Here is an 18,763-nt window from a genome sequence, read left to right on the forward strand (position 1 = left end):
GATGGCAAGGGGACAAAAACAAACAACGTATCCCATAGGGACAGCTCATCGCTGATGACACCTGCAGAGACAGAGGGCTCTGCTCTGCCGCCCACTGTGAGGAGGATGTGAAAAACACAGCCCAGTGAGATGTGCCTTCCACCGAAAAGCTGTGAAATGAAGCTTCAAAAAGGAAAAAGTGATGCTGCTGTCTTTCGACTGAGAACAGTCAATGACAAATTAGCACCAGAGATAAAACCTAGATATGTCTCTGGAGTTGTCTGATGCCTCAGAAACCAAAGCCAGGCATTGTAAAATGGAAATTCCCTATAACTGTTACTTGGAATTATAACTATATGCTGCATACACGAAAAAGCACCCCTTGACATTTTCTATGTGGTTTATTTTACCAGTACAGTACTTCTACAGTACATAGGGATAAAAGGTTCTGTACTGCTGTTCTTGATACTAACAACAATAACGTATTTTTCAGAAGGTGCTTAATAATGAGACCGGGACTCCTCATGCATCATAATTGCATAGAAAACTGGAACAACAACTTGAGTCCATTTGTCAGGCAGAAATTCCTCTCTTGGAGCCCACTGCACTGATTGAAACCACTGCCTGGCATGTTAGGTCTCAGGGCATCAGACTGTGCTGACTCCCACAGTAAACATATTGGAGGAAATCAAGTCATCCGGACTACTGTGATTGTTAGATGATCATGCCTGGTGAAATAGAGCATGCAGATAAAACTAACAGATCTAATTTAGTTCTTTGTAGCTCTCAGTGCCACGTGGAAGCTTTGTCATTTGGCTGGATGCTGACACACTCCTGAGATCCACACAGCAAACCAAGAGCTGATGTTGGCATGGTTGCCTTCGTGATCCCCAGCCATTCTGAACACAGAAAGAAAATACTCTTCAGGATCACAACTTGTGCCTGGTTCTCTGTTGTGCTGAGCAGCAGACAGCTGGCATCCTGTTTGTATAACAAACACAACTTGTGGATATGGTAAAATCCGGATTTTGTCTGATTTCCACTTGTCACGAGGACAGGTAGTATCTGCCACCTTTGCAGTTCATGTGTGTGTTTGGGGTAAACAGAGCATTTGTTTATTGGCGTGACACAGTGCCCAGATGGAGCTGGACCCTACAGCCTCATGGGAATTTGACTTAATGCTTTTTCAAAAATTCATCTTTTGGCACCTCTATTTTTAGTAGTTTGTGCTAATCTAGCAATAGCATATTTGCTTTAGAAATATAGCCTGATTGTAAGAACCTCCTACTCATCATCAATCACTTGTCATCCAATCTCACCTGGGGGAAAATGTTATCAAAAGTTTTTCAATCTGTGGGTCCAAAACTCCATGTCTGAACTTCTGCACCCCATGGAGAACACAGAGAAGAAAACAGGGTGGAACTGTCAGCCTCCAGCTCTGTGGTCACAAGTTTCTCCTGCCTGAAGGGAAAATCTTTCACCAGCTGGAGGTGTCCTGTGACAGTAACTGAGCCATTCTGTTGTAGACAATAGGAAGCAGCAAGAGGAACATTCAGAAACACATTTTTGGCCTTAATTAAAAAGAGATGGATAAAGAGTGTAAATGGAGAGAGCAAAGCCTTGTCACCAGTCTGTAGAACAGGACACAGCTGAGGACAGGAAGCCTTAACTCACTGCTCTGGTTCTTGCCTTTCATGGTAACACTCCTGGAAAGATCTCCCGTCCTTAAGTCCTGCAGAGTATTTCAGTGCAGGTAGCTGCCAGCACAGAGCACAGAGCTGTGACAGGGATTACAGGCGCGGGAGCTCGTTGTGTGTCAGGTACTCAGGATATTGCCCTCGCCACAGAGTGTTTATTTTAGCAAATGCACAAATGGAATATGTGGGCAATGAAAGAAATGTGGGAGTGTTCCTGCTGCAAGGAGGTGTGTCCAAGGTCATGTACGGAATTATCCCGACCCAAGGGCATTTGGGATACAGTCCCTGCAGTCTGGTATGGAGCTCCCCCTCTGGAGGCAAGCAGGCAGACCCTGAAACAAGCTGTCCTTTGGGCATGCCACCTTTAGGACAGCAGCCTCAGCTCAGCTCCCACAGAAAACTCAGGGAGGTGTGGACAGTAATGCCAGGTGACCATTGTGATCAGAGGAAACAGATGTGGGTTTTCTTTTCAGCATTTACTTCCTAGCTTCTGCAGGAAGTTCGTCCTCTGAGATCACCCTGTCAGTCCATCTGCTCCTTCCTTTTCTGTCTCTGGAACTCAGTGACCAATTTCAACCAACCACGAGCAAGATGTAGAAATTCCAGAGATAATTACTATCCCTTAATTGTAATAGAATGTCAAATGAAGGAGGTGCTGTTGTGTAAAAAAGCCCTTTTATACTTTTATATGTAACTTGTTTAGCCACTAGGCACATGTATACTGCTGACCCACCAATACCACAGCTCCAAGGAATGCAAATGTACAGGCAGCAGGGAAAGGTTTTGCTAGATTCCTTGTTAAAAAAAACAATTTCTCTTCTGAATTTCTCAATCACATGATTCTGACCAAAAACTAGCAAAGATAACAACTCTGAAAAGAACCCAAAGAGAACAAACTATGGACACACTGTTCTGGGTTTAAGTAGTAATTTTAAGCTTCACATGGTATTTTGAAATAAGAACTTAGTTTGAACTCTGCTGTTTGACATTTGAAAACATAATTGTGCTCAAAACCACCCTGCATTGGTTTTGTTGTTCACAGAACAGATTATTTCTCTCAACTGCATGGGGGGTCACAGGCAAAGGCATCTCATAGTCAACTTCTCAGCTGAACACCCTTCCCTGCCCTGCAACACAGAATGGTTGGATTGGAGGGGACATTTAGAGGTCATGTGGTCTGACATTTTCAAATCGATCAGGCTGCTCAGAGCCCCATCCAACCTGACCTTGATTGTTTCCAGAGGTAGGGCATCCACCACCTCCCTGGAAATCTGTGCCACTGTTCTACCCCTCTCATTGTAAAACAATTCTTCTTTATATCCAGTCTAAATCGACCTTCTTTTGGGTTAAAGCCATCACCCCTTGTCATATCGCAACAAACCCTGCACAAAAATCTGTCCCCATCTTTCCTAGAGCCCCTTCAAGTACAGAAAGCCTGTAATGAGATCTCCCGGAGCCTTCTCTTCTCCAGGCTGAAAACCCCCAAATCTTTCAGCCTGTCTTCGTAGAGAGGTGCTCCATGCATCCAGCCACCTCCGTGACCCCCTCAGCCCCCAGCAGTCTGCAGCCCGCCCAGGACTCCGTGTCCTACGGCAGAACTGTCCTGTCCTTCCCCCGCCACCCCCCGGGCCAGTGAGTGTGCCACTCACTCCTCCCAAGGACACTGTCCCTGGAGACGCCGCTTCTGGAAGCCAGCACACAGCGAGACCCGTATCCCCGCCATCGCCCCCCGCCATCGCCCCCCGCCATCGCCCCCCGCCATCGCCCCCCGCCATCGCCCCCCGCCATCGCCCCCCGCCATCGCCCCCCGCCATCGCCCCCCGCCATCGCCCCCCGCCATCGCCCCCCGCCATCGCCCCCCGGCGCTGTACCTGCTCCTCCCGGCCGCCAGGAGGCGCGCTACCAGAGGGGCGCTGCGCCGCTCCCCGGCGCGGGCGGCTGTGTTCTGGGCTGGGCGAAGCTGATGCGCATGCGCGGGCCCGGCTGGGGGCGGTCCGGTGTGACGGAGGCGGCCATGAACGCGTTCGGGGCTGCGGCACCGCTCCCGGGCTCCTCGGCCGCGGCGGGGGCCCGGCACGGCGGCGGCGAGAGCGTGGAGAAGATCGACATGTCTCTGGGTGAGGAGCGGGGCCGGGGCGGCCGCTGTAGGCGACAGGGCGGGGGGCTCGGGCTGAACCAAGTGCTGGGGACGGGGAGGGGCGGAACGAACCAACGGGGCTGTGCCGGGCACCGGCTCGGGCGGAACCAACTAGGGCGGGGGGTGGGGAGGGGAAAGGACGGGACCCTCCCACAGCGGGAGCGCAGGGGGGGCGAGGGTGGCGCCGGGGGCTGGGCACGGCGGCGAGTCCCGGGCGTGCCACCGGGAGCAGCGGGGACCCGGGGGCGCGATCCTTGGCGGGGAAGAGCCGGGACCCCTTTGTGTCGCTTGGCGGTGTGAGCAGGCCGCAGAGCGGGGCTCTGCCTGCTTTTGGCCCGGTGAGGCCCGCAGTACTCGGGCCTTAGGCTGGGCGGGCTCGGGGAGCGTCCCAGGGCCTCGCCTGGCGCTCGCATCACAGGGATGGGTGAGGTTTGGTGGTCTCTCAGCTGGCCTGGCCTTTTTATTCTCAGGTTTGGAAATCAGCAGTGGCGAGTCTCCCGTGTAACCTCTTTGCAGGATGAGACCGAGCATGACGTCACCTGTACCGCGTAGTTTGCTGTGACAATGTGCCCCGTTGTCCCCTGCCCTCCCATTGCAGGGTGTGTGTGTGTTAGGAACTTGCACAGACTCGTAACAGACCTGCAGAGCTGTGTCTGAGAAACTGACACCCACACTGTACATACTTGGTGAGGTACCTCAGAGAAGTTCTGTTCTGGTGCTGTGTACTGAGTCCCCTTAACACTCAGGGGCAGTTTGGTGTGTTCGTGGGCTGCATCTTCCAGTTTACTTTCATCAGGAAAAAAAAGAAAATTTAATTGATTTTCTACACTCCAATACTGCTTTGTGATAGTACCAGAGCATGATAGATTAGTGCTACCAGGAGACTTCCTTCAAAAAGCAGATTCATAGTGTGAACTGAAATTATTAATGGTGGACTTGGTCTCTTTGTGGGCCACCATAAAATAAGAAGATATGTACAATTTTTCCCTCTGTAAATAATTCAGTGGAGTTCTTTGGGCAGTGGAGATAACTTGTGAAATGATGTTTAGAGTTTGTCTGAAGGTAGAGTAGTGCTACAGCATGCATAGAAAACTAAATCTGTTTTTACCCATTGCACACAATCTTTGTTTTCGGGGTTGCTAATAGAGTTGTTGATTGTGGCTTGTATTTTCACATATTCTACTCTTTCCTGGCTGAATTAACCTTTCAGGCAGTCATTGCTACATGTCCTGTCCTAACAGACTGCAAAGGGCTGTTGCAGTGTCATGAGGATGTTGTTTAAAGTGGTGGTGTTGGGAAGTGGGTGCTTCTTTGGGTGTGTGAGAACGTTGTCACCCCAGCTGCTGTCCCCAAGTGAAAGCTCTGTGTCAGGTGTAGCCACAAGGAAGATGCAGTCGCACATCTAGTGTGATATCAGAGAAACTGACATGACCATAATCTAGGAAGTCTTAAGATTGAGATCATGATGTTGAGTAAATTCTCATATAGTGATAAAGATTAAACATGTTTTGCTTGTGTTATGTGCAGCTGAGCTTCCAGTTTGATAGTGCTCCCAGATAACTCTGTTCTAGCTGTAGTTGTGGTCTCTCATCTCATGCAGGATAGGAGACTGCTTCAGTGTGGCTCCTGTAACAAATGCATGAAGTCCCAAATGTCCTTCATTTACCCAAATAAGAGAATAGCTGAATCTTAAGTCTAAAAAGTTGTAACCTTGTGTGCAGCAACTTGAAAAAATTTTATTCAAGATGAAGCAGATGAGCTGTGAAGCATGAATCCATGTTTGAAGTGGCTTTGGTTTTCTTTGTGTATAAAAGGATAGTTTGGAATCCTTGTTCCAGGGACACCCCATTTGGTAAAGAATTTGTGTAGGTATCAATCCCTGAGTGACCTGTATCAGTATTCTTGTCCTGGTAGATTTTTGCAGCAAAGTGAATTCATGTTCTCTTAGCTTTCTTTTGACACCATGCAAACCATTGGATAATAGTGTTGTGATTTTTGTTGTTTATGTTTTTACACTGTTTTTTCTGTTCTGCCCCTTATGAGTCCATTTGAACTCAGCCACAAACACAATAACCCCATTTCCATCTTTCCCTGACTGGAAAAAGACTGTCCAGCTATTTGGGGAGGCTCCCTATTGAGACATGACATTTTTATCAGTTGTGCTCTCATGATAAAGATGCAGTAAACACAGCTTGGCAGTTTCCTTTAAGATGTTCTTGTAAACAAACTGGCAGTCAGATAAAAGCTGCCACACCTCTTTACTCTTCTCTCCTGAGCTGGCTACCAGGTCAGTGAAGGAAATCAAGCTGGTGTAGCATAATTTGCACTGGACAGACCTGCTGTTTGCTTTTCAGCAGCTTGTTTCTTACACATATTTTTGAACTGGTTAATAGCTTGTCTGGGATTGTTTCCCTGGACAATAGATAATTTTGGATTGTAGATTCCTGGGGAGAGATGTCTTGCTTGCCTTTTTCCCCATCATTTCAGTCCTGGTGAACACCTGAAGATAACTGATGGCTTGAGTTGTGTCTGTGTGATCTTTCTTAAGTAGCTTAGGATGAAAGAACTAAGGCTGGAATTGACATTTTACCTGGTCTCTGCAAAGTCTGGGCATGAGATTGGAATTTCATTTTTTTTCACCATGTACAAAAACTAATGGAGTCACTCAAATTAAAATTTAATGCTGGGCTGAATGCCATGATCTTACATTGATCTTACATGTGTCTCACATTTTCTGAATGTATGCAACTGCTTCCCTTCTGCTGGGGCATTGGATTATAAAGTAACTTCTGTAAGACATAACAGGGACTGGATGTTTAGAGTGCTGATGTTTCTGGAACCTTAACTTGTATGTGCTGCCTTTGCAGGATTGACTGGTCTGTCTCCTGTGACTCCAGGCTCTTTGGGGTTTTTATTCAGTATTTTATACAGTATGTCAAATTTTCTCTTTTCTTTTTGTAGATGATATCATCAAGCTGAACAAGAAAGAAGAGAGAAAGCAATATTCTCCCAAAATAAAAAGAGGGCTTCAGCAGAATCGAGCTCAGCAGTTCAGTTCACAAGGCTCCAAGTGGGGAATGCAACAGCAGAAAGGTGTGTGTGCCAAACAGAGCACAGATTCCAAATTATCTTTCTTGAGCTGAAAGATAAAATAATGAAATGTGTGGATTGACATGGTCATTTCACTTGTCTTTCAAATAATGTCTTTGATTGAAATTCAGGGGTATTTTTAATCTATTTATACTTGGTTTTGTTTCTGATTCAGTGTGAGAAAGTAGTTGACATGTTTGGCCACCAGGGAGCTTGGATGCTTGAAGGACTGTCTTTGACTCAAGGAAGAATTGGCTTGCTTTCTGATTCTTCAATTTATTTTAATTTTGGAAATTGTGATGATGCCTTGCCCCTTCTCAGAGATGGACAGAACAAGTGCTTATGCCAAAGCCTTTGTGCTGGGAGATGTGGAGGCCTTGCTGGAGCTTTGTTCCAAAGAAAAGCAAATTCATATTTGCTGGGTAGAATTCTCTTTACAGGCCTCCCCAAATTATCTGTCACTATAGACTGTGATTCTGGCTTGGGAATATTTAAATGGAGAGTGCACAGTGTGAGTTGGCTTTTCTTGTAAGAGCTTGAGATGCAAAGGAAGAACTGTGTCAGCCTTCTTAAGCCAGTGTTCTTACAGTGGAATACAAAAGGGGGAAAAAGTCAGATAGGCAGGGAGTGAGGAGAGGAAAAGTGCACAATAACACCTTTGCTGTAGGTTCCCCTGAGTAACTCACTTTTTTTTGATAAACAGGACAAGTTTGGAAATTATTCCCAGGCTTTAGCTCAGTACATGGAGAGCTCCTGCTTGAAGTGCAGGCTGGTTTTGCTTGCAATTAGTTTTGAAAAGTATCTATTTAGTACAGGATGATCAAAATATGGAAGAATACTGTCTGATAAGAAAGCTTACCACCATGAGCTGATTAGGTATTTAAGTTAATACATGCAATTTCTTGTTTAGTAGCATTCCTTTAAAACAAAGACACATCTGTCTGGTGTACTCACAGATCCCTGTGTTATCTTTGTCTTGCTTAGTGTTTGTTGTAGCAGCAGCTCCTCCTTTGTGTCTTAGACACAAATGTCTTTAGGGATCAGTGTTATTTGTGTTACTCAGGGCTCAGAGGAGTTTTGGTTTCTATGCAGACCCACACAACTGTGTCACTTGTACATCTCTAATAAATTGGTGACAGGACTGAAGAAAAATTTACATCTCTCAGCCCAGGTGTGAGGATATTTGTGTGGGTGAAGAGTAAGTGAATTTAAGTTGTAGATTATCAAACATGTAGGCTCTGTTTATAACTGCAGTTGTCAAGTGCAATTGTTTATCATCAAAAGACCACAAAAGAAACAAGTATTAGGATTTAGAATTTTAGGAGAAACTTGATCTATGAACTTGAAACTCTAAATACTACTGTCTTAGGCAGTTACTTTTCTCTACTGGAACCTTACCAGCTTCTCTGCCTGTGTTCTAGGAAAAAAGCAAACAATTTCTTGGCAAAATTGCCAGATTCATAACATCTTGAAACATTGTGAATAGTTTCAACTGCTCCCTCCTATACAGCTGGGCACATTTTCTCCCAGTGAAAACAAATCTCTTGTATTGTTTTTAAGCAGAAGGTGTCATTAAATAGTTCTTGTGAGCATTCTAGTTATTAGTAGCTTAGCAGTAAATTTATTGCTACTCTGATGCTATTGAAGTTACCCCCCTAATAAGTAGCAAAGCCTCTGTGGACAACTGCAGAAACCACAAATGATCAACAGTGTTCAGTTCTTGTGGTTTTAGAAGTGGCTGCCAAACTTTCTGGAAAGAAGTGAGGAATTTGAGCTGGATTCTGTTCAGCTTTTGGGGTTAAAAGCAGAGAGATGAGCATTGTTCATTTAAATAAAAGTTGTCCTTGGTGATACACAGAATGCAACTGCACAAAGCCCTGTGCAGCCTGAGCTAACTCTGAGGTTTTCATTTATTTGAGCAGAGGTTGGTTTATAGAGCTTGTGAGGTCCCTTTCAGCCTAGGCAACCCTGTTTCTCAGCTTTTCTCTTGGAAAAGAAGAGCATTTGCTAACCAGACACAAAATGTGTGTACACAGGAGTTCTCCATGGCAAATTGATCTGGGCTGGATTCTGACCAGTGGCTTGCCTCATGTCATGGCTCCTGTCTTGTGAGAAAGCACAGATTTATTATCACTGCTGATAAATCAGATATGTTAAAACTAAATGTGTCTGTTGCTAGAGAGCTGACTCCTCAGTCTGAAATTTGTTTTGCAGTCTGAGGTTCTAGAGGCAAGGGTACTTGAGAACAAAATTGGAGCATGGTCTGTATTCACAGCATGAAGCTGAATGACTGCAGACTGGGTTAATCAAACCCTGGTCACTGGAGGAACTACAGACCTCAGACGTGCAAGCCTTTTATATTCAAAAGCTGCTTTCAGCCCTCAGTTTGGCTGCTCTGCCATGCAGACTTCTAATTGAAAACACTTCAAATGTGATATAATTCATCTGCTGTTTAATGTTCTTTCCTTCCCAAGTCATGTCTTGGGAACCACTGATTTAAATAAATAATCTTTGAAGCTGTTTCGGCTTTTTTTTTCCTTTTAAATTAAACTAATAATTTGAAGTTTGCTGAATGGGTAGGAAGCTGAGGGACTCTGGTTTGGTTTTATATTGTTCAGTACTTGGTGAAGTTCCATTTCAGAGTATTTTGGTATTTTTCTGGGCTAGAAGACTTTTTAAGTTCTCCCTGCAAACATGTGAAATAAGAAATTTTCAGCAGAAATCAATGCAATGAACTACAGTAAAACTGTGCTCTGTGTGAGAAACTGATCATTGCTGTGCTGGGGCTTGGGCCAGACCTGCCAAACAACTGAGTGACCAAATTGTCTTCAAGTGTAGTGGTGGCCTCTGCTCTAAGGCTTGAAGTGTGCAGCCAAATAACTTGTGCTGCCTGCAAGGCATCTTAAAGCATGAACCTTTTCCTTTCAGGAAGAATTGTTGAGCTTTCTGTGCTTGTTGCAGGTTATGGAAAGAATCGTTTGGGGCGCAGAAAGAAGATAGCAGGGAAGAAGCGTTCTTATGGAGTCATAACTGGCCTGGCAGCCAAGAAAGCTCTGGGTTCACACAAAGGAATCAGTCCTCTGAACAGACAGCCATTGAGTGAAAAGGTAATTCATCAATGCAACCCTGGTGATTCGTGTCAGAACAGGTTAAAAAATGAAACACGAGTGCTTCAGAAAAGTGTTACTGAAATATAAAATGGAGACAAATGGTACAAGCTTTTATCAAATTGGGAATGTGTTAGCTTTGGTCTTGTTTGTTTTGAGTGGGCTGGATAATGACTAGGTGTGAAAATAGTTTCTAACACCTAATTGAGTTGCAAGTCATGAGAGTTGAAGTACAGAAGTATATTCTGTGTGAGTATGGAGGGAGTTACTTGTATTTTTACAAGGAAAATTGGTTTTTTTACAGACCAATAATTCATCCAACCTGCTGGTGCTAAACTTGTGCTGTTACAAAAATGCAAGTTTTTGCAGAATACTAAACTCCATCAATAGGCTCCCTTCTCTGCACTGCTCCAGTGCATTGTTGCCTGCTTCGTCTCATTCAGTATTGTAGAATTGGTATTGCCTTTGGATTTCTGACAAAGACTAATTTTAAGATACAGCATGGATTTTTGTCAGTTTAGGGAGATATGGTAATGAAAAAATAATTGCTAAGGTATGTTGCTTTTTGTTTTCTCCTGAGGATGTGGAGAATATAGAATTCATGAAATTGTAGAAGGTGTTTTCAAACTATACCAGATTGTGAAAGGTAGGCAAAGCCAAGTGTATTCTAATCACAGTTTGTAAATGGAAGCTGAAAGAAAAATGTTGGTGTGTGTGTACAGCATACATTATGCTGAATATATTTATTGTTTTTTAAGAATGCACAGCGGAATTACCCAGTCTTGAAAAGGAAAACAAACCTGCAGAGACAATCTGAAATGCAGAGAAAACAAGCTCCTGCCCTCAGGAGGTCTGCCCTGCTAAACAGGAGGTAAATTACCAAGCCTGCTTTCTGAACACTACTTGGCAACTTCCCATAGTGAATCTTGTTTGACAGGACTGAGGCTAAGAGTAGACAGTAGGTACTGGAGTAGCAATATGGTCAAGACATTGTGTGTGAAGTTCTACAAATCTGCAAGCCAAGAATGTGCCAAACATGGGCTGGATACAAAGCCAGATGTTTGTATGATGTAGAGCACTCAGGAAGTGCCTCTATGGGTGAGCCCCTGGTATTCTGCCTTCAGTTCAATCACAGGCAGCCTATATTTGAGCAACCTGATCTTGTGGAAGGTGCCTCTGCCTGTCACATGGGGGTTGAATCTAGGGGTTCCTTCCAGCCCAAACCATTCTGTGTTTCATGATTCTGTTTGGAAATGGCTGCTGTGGATTTTGATAGCTCAGAAGGGTTAGCTATGGTTTAGTGAACTTTCTAAATGCCTTTGTGGAAGCTGGTGCCATCTGCAGCTTCAGGAAGGCCATTGCATGTTTTATTTGTGATGGAATTACCATGTGTTTTAAACTGCAATGGAAATGGTCTCCATGATAAAAGGGTTCACTCTGTGACTATATTGTGAAAACTGTAAACAAACTTTCTTTATTTTTTAAAGAAAATTTTAATTTTAATTTTTTATTTTTTTTCCTTCTAACCAGCAATGCTTAAAGTGCTGGAGGATGCTGAGCAAAGTGAAAAGCAGAATTAATGACCATATTGTTCTGTGATGTATGAACATTAGGCTTCTATGTACCAGCAGTGATTTCTCCATTTATGAGCAATATGTTTCATTCCTAGTGAATGAGGAGCTTATCCCAGCTGAAGCATTCAGCCTCAAAGAGGCAGCACTAAAGATGTCCTTATGGATGGGCACTTTTTTGACTTCCATAGTAGTGTCTCTAGGGTGTTTCCTGTGGAGCTTCTTATAACTATATTTTTTAATAAATATTACAGGAATAACATGACATCTACGTTTGTCAGAATTGGAAACAAACTGAATCAACAGAAAGATACTCGTCAAGCAACTTTCCTGTTTAGAAGGGGCCTGAAGGTAAGTACAATTTTTTAAAAGAACAAGCCAGCTGGGCTATAGATTCTAAGCTAACCTGTAACACTGATATTAATGAATCAACTTCAAATATCAGATCTGAGTAGAAACTTCAGGTGCACTGGGAAATAGCCACAGGTTCTAGGGAAGTGCACTCATTCTCTAGTTACTCTAATCTACTGAGTCTTGCCTCACATTCCAGTGTAATTGAGCAATTCTGAGGGGCATGGAACTTGTCAGTGTTTGAGGGTAGTGTCAAGGTATTAATTTTTCCTTTCAAAAGTTAATGGCAGAAAGATCTGTCCAGCTTTTAAAAGTCATCTTCAGGTGAATAATAAAGCAGAAACCCATTTTAGAATCTGATTATGGTTTGGTTTGCTTTTTTAATTATTTTGGGGTTATTTATTTCATTTATTTTAGTTACTTAAGGATTTTTTAGTTATTTTTAGTCGGATGGAGAGATTAGACATTGCACAAAGTGGTGGGTTTGGTTTTTATTTGTGCCTTCATTCTACATCTGCCATTGTTGTGACTGTAAGTAGCTGTTGTCTTCCTTCCAGATGGTTTGCAAAATTACAGACAAGATCAGCAACTAGACAGACTTTTCTTGCTACTGTAGTAACATTTTGATCTTAGGCTGACATAGTCCTCCAAAATGTTGCCATTGCTCTATGGGCAGTTTAGTTTAAATCATTTTGTGTTCTTAAAGTAATTTCTTTTCAAGGTCTTATGAACTTAATAGGATTCTTATCTTTGAAGTCCCTCTGAAAGTACAACCCTGTTTGTGCAGCATGTACTAAGAACTTTAAACTTCTCTTTTTGAACTTCTCTATTTCCAGCTGCTACAATAGGAATTGAAACAATATTCAAATCTGGTGTCTGTACTGATGTGTTTTCAGGTACAGGCCCAAGTGCAGTCAGCAGATGATCTTGATAATCAGACAGTAAAGAGAACTCGTCAGTAAGTATCTAATTTGGAAATCTTCAGCTTTGTAGCACATAAGAGTCTCATTTTAGCTCAGACTTCCCAGATATGATAATAGAAAGGGGGTGGATTTTTTCCCCCTCTAGGCACATCAACCTGAGTGACAGTGATCCTCCCCCTATTCTCAATTATTTCCTAAATTATCTTCTAATTTAACCAGGAGGAGTTGGTTTGCCTAAGACATTTGCAGGAATGAGGGGGAACATGGTAAGAGGATCAGGCTGATCTCTAGTACTCATGAATACTGCGTAGACTAGAAGAAAAATTCAAATGTCAATGTTATCCTGAGCTCTTGTTGTAATTTTCCTTTTATTTAATATCCATATCAGCCTGTGAAGCAGTTTAGAAATGAAAAAGGCAGAGCCCAATGAGGCCACTTGGCTCTTCCCCCATATACTCTTCTCATACTAATCTGTGCTTGCTGGGCTCTTTGCAGGGTGTTTCTTGGGAACACAAAAGGCTCAGGAAAGCAGCAGGTGCCAGAGAGTGGAGTCTGTCACCTCTTGAATTTGCTATGTGGGCCATTTTGGCCCCATCTGTGGCAAAGAAACTGAATGTTTTACAAAAGTAAACTCTTGGGTCAGGGCTGTAGTTCTGGTGTACCTCAACAGCCTGTGATTTAGTGTTCTCCTGAATAGGTGTAGGTAATGTAAAATGTGCAAGAATCAATAGCCAAGTGTCAATAGCATATGATCTTTGTACTGGCCAACATTCTGAAATCTTGCACATTCTTGCTGGCCAATATTTTGAACATACCTTTAAAGATACCCTGACTGAATTCTCTGCACCATTTTTGTAAATGATTTTTGTCTTTTCAAACTAGATGGCGAACTTCTACCACAAGTGGAGGGATCCTGACTGTGTCTATTGACAACCCAGGAGCAATCATAAGCCCAGCGTGAGTTTTCAATTAAGTTGTGAAATGTTCTGAACATAAATGAAATTGCTGCTTTGAACCGTTTAGTGCATTCCTTGCAGGTATTGTTTCAGATGACCTCAAAGTCATAGCTTCTTGTGAAGGCTTTTAAGCCTGGCCCCTTTCTGATATTATTCTGTTTGAATAATATCACAGCTGGATCTCACATGTCAGCTCCCAGTTAGGAGCTTGATGTGGTGTATAGAGTGGAAGAGTGGTGGGCTGGTAGATTTTCACTTTGTCTGTCCCTTCCAAATCAGGCCACGTCACAGCTGTTTTCCACCTTGTAGTGGAAATAAATGAGCACCTACTTGATATGTAATGGTAGCAGTTACTTCCTGATTCATAAAAATACTGCTGGACTGGTGCTTAAAGACAGCATTGCTGTATTTGTGTTTGGGAAGCTGATGGTACCGTTGTTAAAGTGTTACATTTTAAAAATATCTTGATTAGCATTTCCTTGGTAGTGTTTTATCAGTAAGGAAGACTGTAGCAATATTTATTTTTTTGTATTTATAGGATTAATTAACCACAAATTACACATTTGTCAGTAGAATTGCAGATAAAAAATAAGATGGTTTCCTGCTGGGACTCTTTGTGTCTGATAACAATAACAAATGGTCCCTTTTTTAGTTCTGCCTGACTTACCTTCTTGAATTTGTGCCCTCCAGCTTTTTAGCCAGCCTGGTCAAATGGTTTGATGAAAAATTCATACCTCTATCAGCATTAAGGCTTTCTTGCATAAAACACATGTTCATCATGTTCTTTGTAACGTTCTTCTTTCACAGGTCTCAGAAATTACGATTAACTCGTAGTCCTGTGCCATCGTTTCTGATGAAGAGGGACCAATCTGAAGAGAAGAAGATTCCAAAAGGGGTTCCATTGCAGTTTGATATAAACAGTGTTGGAAAACAGGTAAATGCAATTTTCCTCTCATAACTCTGAAAGTTGTTTCAAGACCAGTAAAAGCCAGTGAGGCACTTTGCTCCTAGACTACCAAGTGACAGAAAGAGAGAACTGGTGACTACTTCTCGTTTCCACTTCCAGGCTTTCCGCTAACTCGCTGTGTAACTTCAAGCAAGTAGCTAAACTCACTGTTCCTGTTCTTCTAGTTCATGCCTTGCATGCCCACATGATTTAAATGGGATTTAAAATGTTGAATATTTCTAAAAGGTTTTTCTGCTCTGCTTGCATCAGCAACTGTGAATAATTCAGGAATGAGCTGCTTTCAGCTGTGTGACCTGCCTGGAACTCTGGCAGCCAAATTTGTAAGGCAACTTTTGCTGTCCATCTAGGGAAAAAAAAAAAAAAACTAAATGTGAGCATTTAAGGGCTTGAAAGATGAGCAATTTTTCACAACTTTCATGCAGACAGGCGATTTGGGTAGCAATCCTAATGCTGTCATTGAAGGGATTCTTACAGGGTGACAAAGTTAGACACTGTTCTTTTAATCAGCTCCTTAGTGCCAGCTGTAGAAATCTACATGGAGTCAAGGCATTGATCTGCATTTGTTCCATCGAGGAATAAGAATATGTCAGAAAGTCTACTAAGGTAGTGTAAAATTAATCAAACTTCCGGATTAGACTCCAGCTTGCATCCTTAGCTGAGTGAACTGAAGGCAACCTGCATTAAAATGGTGAAAATGTTGCATTTGTTGAAATTGCAGAGAATCTATGTGGGGAAGTGTGTACTAGAAGTTCCATTTTTCAGTCTGTTTGTCCTCAGTTTAACTTACAACATTTTGAGTAGGCTTTGAGTATTGACATTACATACCAAGTATTCTTAATGAATTTTGAAAATGCAAGCTCTTGATCTGTAGACAATCTGATTTTTAAATGTTGTGGGAAGTGACAAAAAATCCAAGTGAGGCAACTAAGGAGTCGAGTGATGATACAGACTGAAGAAGAAACTGTTCTGTCTCCATTACTTTGATTAAATTAACCCAACACCTTTAAAGTTTTGGTTAAATTACTTTGTTTTTCAGACAGGGATGACGTTGAACGAGCGATTTGGGATCCTGAAGGAGCAGAGGACAGCGCTGTCTCAGAACAAAGGAAGCCGTTTTGTAACAGTGGGCTAACGTGGCAGATGGACTTGGGCACTGAGCCCACCTACCTAAGCCCCTGAAATAGAAGTGGGCAGAAGAATACAGCATATGTCACTAGAATTCTCCAGACATCTTGCTAAGATGGTGGCAGAGCTATCTCTCTTTATTACTTTTACTTGGAATGGTAAAAGACTTTAATGCCCTGAGGGAGAAAAGTGGAAAGAAACTGATCTGACGTAGTTGCACCATCACCTGGTTGGAAAAGATTCTGTTGCCCAGCTGAGTTCTTTGACCCCTCTGTTATGGTAAAGATTGTTTAAGTGTTTAATTACAAACCCCATTTTAGGGTTTTTTAGGGACTGCCTTTGAGCTCTTTCAGAGACCAGTTTAGCACAGAGCCTCAGTCCGTGGATACTTTGGTAGTGATGTAGCGGCATTTTTCATGGGAGCATTGGTTCTGTACTTCTTTGTGCTTTTAAAGTTCCATTTTTTTTCCTTTCTTGAAAACTGTTTTGCATCCTCACATTCACAAATAAAGCTGTTAGCTGAGACCCAAAATTTGTAACTGGGATGGAGACTATTCTACTCTTATCCTTAAAAGTGGTCCAGATCATATACATACTGGATTACTGCAGAGGCAGTGTGAGTATCCTTTGTATTCCAAATAGCTCAACTTCATCATTCTCCTCTGTAAATGGAGTTTATCCATGTCCTTTTCTTCTTATATTTCTGATTTTTATTTCTTTTTGAAATGTTTTTCACAAACTAAATGCAATAACTTCATGTTTTTGAATAATTTGATAGGAAAAATACAGCCTTCCTTCACAAGGAAGTCAGCAGTATGGTAGAGTTTCTTGCCCTCCCAGATACAGGATTCTCATCCTGCATATTTTGCCCCAGAGTGTTTTCTCTAACTTAAAAATAGCTAGAGGCAAGCAATTTTGTGGCACTTGTTTGTTTATACCAAAGAGAGGTAAGATGTGAAGCTGATCCAAAGTGGTCAGACATCTGGAAATTGTCTGAAACTGAGGAACGTTCCTGGAGGAAAGCCCTCACTTTGCCAGCATGTGTAAGGCATTAGGCAGGAGCATATAGCCACCTGCTTTAAGCATAGCTCTGTGCATCAGAATCTGCAGGATAGTAACAAGTGGGGCATCCTCAATCTGTATTTATATAATGTCTAAAACTGAGGCACCTCTTCAGAATTGCTTCCAGACCAGGCATTGATGATCTTGGCACTGCTTTTTGGTGAGGAGGTACAGTCAGGTACAAGAGGGGCTGGCTTGCTGCATCCAGGAGTGTTTATGGTGTTTGAAGCAGGTCTAACTCCTTTTCACATTCTTGAAGAATTTATATTTGACAGAGTTGGTTTCCTTGCATTTTTATCTCAAATTCCAAGTTAACTAGCATATACTGGCAACTTCAACCTTGAAGAGCACTTGACAGCAGAAGGGCTTTTTTTTGGTGTTGTTTTGAAGTCAGAATGCACTCTGATGCTAAATAGGACTTAAACCCTTGTTTTTAATGTTGGAAAATATACCTTAGCAGAGGCAAACTAAATGTAATGGTGTTAAGGTTTCTTTCTCAACTACTAGTAAGATTTTTTGTTTAATAAATGTCCCACTGTTAGAATTTGACTAGGTGAAGAGTAGTCAGTCATCCTGTTTCAGTGTATACATTTTTCATGTGCCAGGATGCAACAAAAAAATTCTTTTGCATCAGCCTAGATGCAAAACATTGATGCAGTGCATCAAAAGTGCTAGTTTGTATTTAATGAGAAGATGCTTTACACTGTACCTTTTGGTATTTTTTGGAGAAGTTATTACATTTGATCTATTCTGAAGCTGTTAATTTTTTTTTTAATAAAAAGTTACAGGTTTTATATTGTCTTGTTCCTGTTATAACCACCTGGGCAATATACTGGTTATATGAATTTTCTGATAGCTTGCAAGGGGTTCTTATTAATCAAATTCTTAGTAAATATTCTGAAAAAAAAACAGCAGAAAGCAACCTAACTTAAAAGAGGGTTCACACTCCTTGCCCACCTTAATACTCTGACAAGGGAGCACTTACTGGAGCGGCGCTGTGGAGGCTCACTTCCATTTGAATGTGCCAGCTACTAATTAATGTTTCAGTAGCACTTCCTAACTCAGTGATTTGCTGTGGTGAGAGTGCCCGATGTGTCAGCGATTGCTGCTGTGACATGTCTGATAGCGAGAATCGCTGTCATCAACACCTTGTGCTGCAGGAGCAGCCCGAGCCCTTCCCGGCTCTGTGCGAGTGCTGTGCCAGCAGGAGGCACAAAGCACTGGCAATGCTGCTATCAGTTGTCAGGGCAGGACTAAATACTGCCTGCAAATAAATCTGGTAAGGTGTTAAATATTGTGGTTGTCTTGCTACTTGATTATTGACAGCCTTTGTTCTTCATTATCAGCTCGCGTGTGTTGGCTGCAGCATCAGGTGGGTTCAGTGGAAGGAAGCAGCAGGGGAAAATGGAATTTATTAAGATGTAGCAAAGGGTGTGGTCTTTTAATGTAATCAATCCTTAAGTTAAAAAGCGTGAAGCAGTTTTGCATTTCCCACTTGGCGGAGATCTGTGCGCTCTGCCCTTGTTTTGCTGCTGGCACGGGCCCGACACCCAGCAGCTGTGAGCGATGCTCACCCAGAAACCATCCTGTGACATCCCACATTGGCGGGAAAGCTATAATTTTTAACAGTTCCAGCAGGTGTCCAGGCGTGTCCGGAGAGTCGATCCCCTTGCACGCGGGCGGGAAGACGCGGCCCCGAGGAGCGGCTGGCCCGGCTCAGCCCGGCCCGGCTGAGGCGGCTCGGACGGACGCGGTGCCCGCGCGGTCCCGGAGCCGCCGGGCGGCGGCCGCGCATGCG

The 18,763-nt window shown here is 42.9% G+C and overlaps 1 protein-coding gene across 1 annotated transcript; it reads left to right on the top strand.

Annotated features, from left to right (window-relative positions):
• Positions 1-3,659: 3,659 nt before the first annotated feature.
• On the top strand, positions 3,660-17,757 carry FYTTD1 (forty-two-three domain containing 1). Its single transcript, XM_058812004.1, has 9 exons — positions 3,660-3,793; positions 6,775-6,906; positions 9,865-10,010; positions 10,769-10,881; positions 11,836-11,932; positions 12,829-12,890; positions 13,738-13,812; positions 14,619-14,745; positions 15,815-17,757. The coding sequence occupies exons 1-9, from the start codon at positions 3,691-3,693 to the stop codon at positions 15,908-15,910; spliced, it is 951 nt and encodes a 316-aa protein (XP_058667987.1). The 5' UTR covers positions 3,660-3,690; the 3' UTR covers positions 15,911-17,757.
• The last annotated feature ends 1,006 nt before the right edge of the window (positions 17,758-18,763 follow it).

The sequence above is a fragment of the Ammospiza caudacuta genome, chromosome 11 (assembly GCF_027887145.1).
Source record: "Ammospiza caudacuta isolate bAmmCau1 chromosome 11, bAmmCau1.pri, whole genome shotgun sequence".
Classification (NCBI taxonomy): Eukaryota; Metazoa; Chordata; class Aves; order Passeriformes; family Passerellidae; genus Ammospiza; species Ammospiza caudacuta.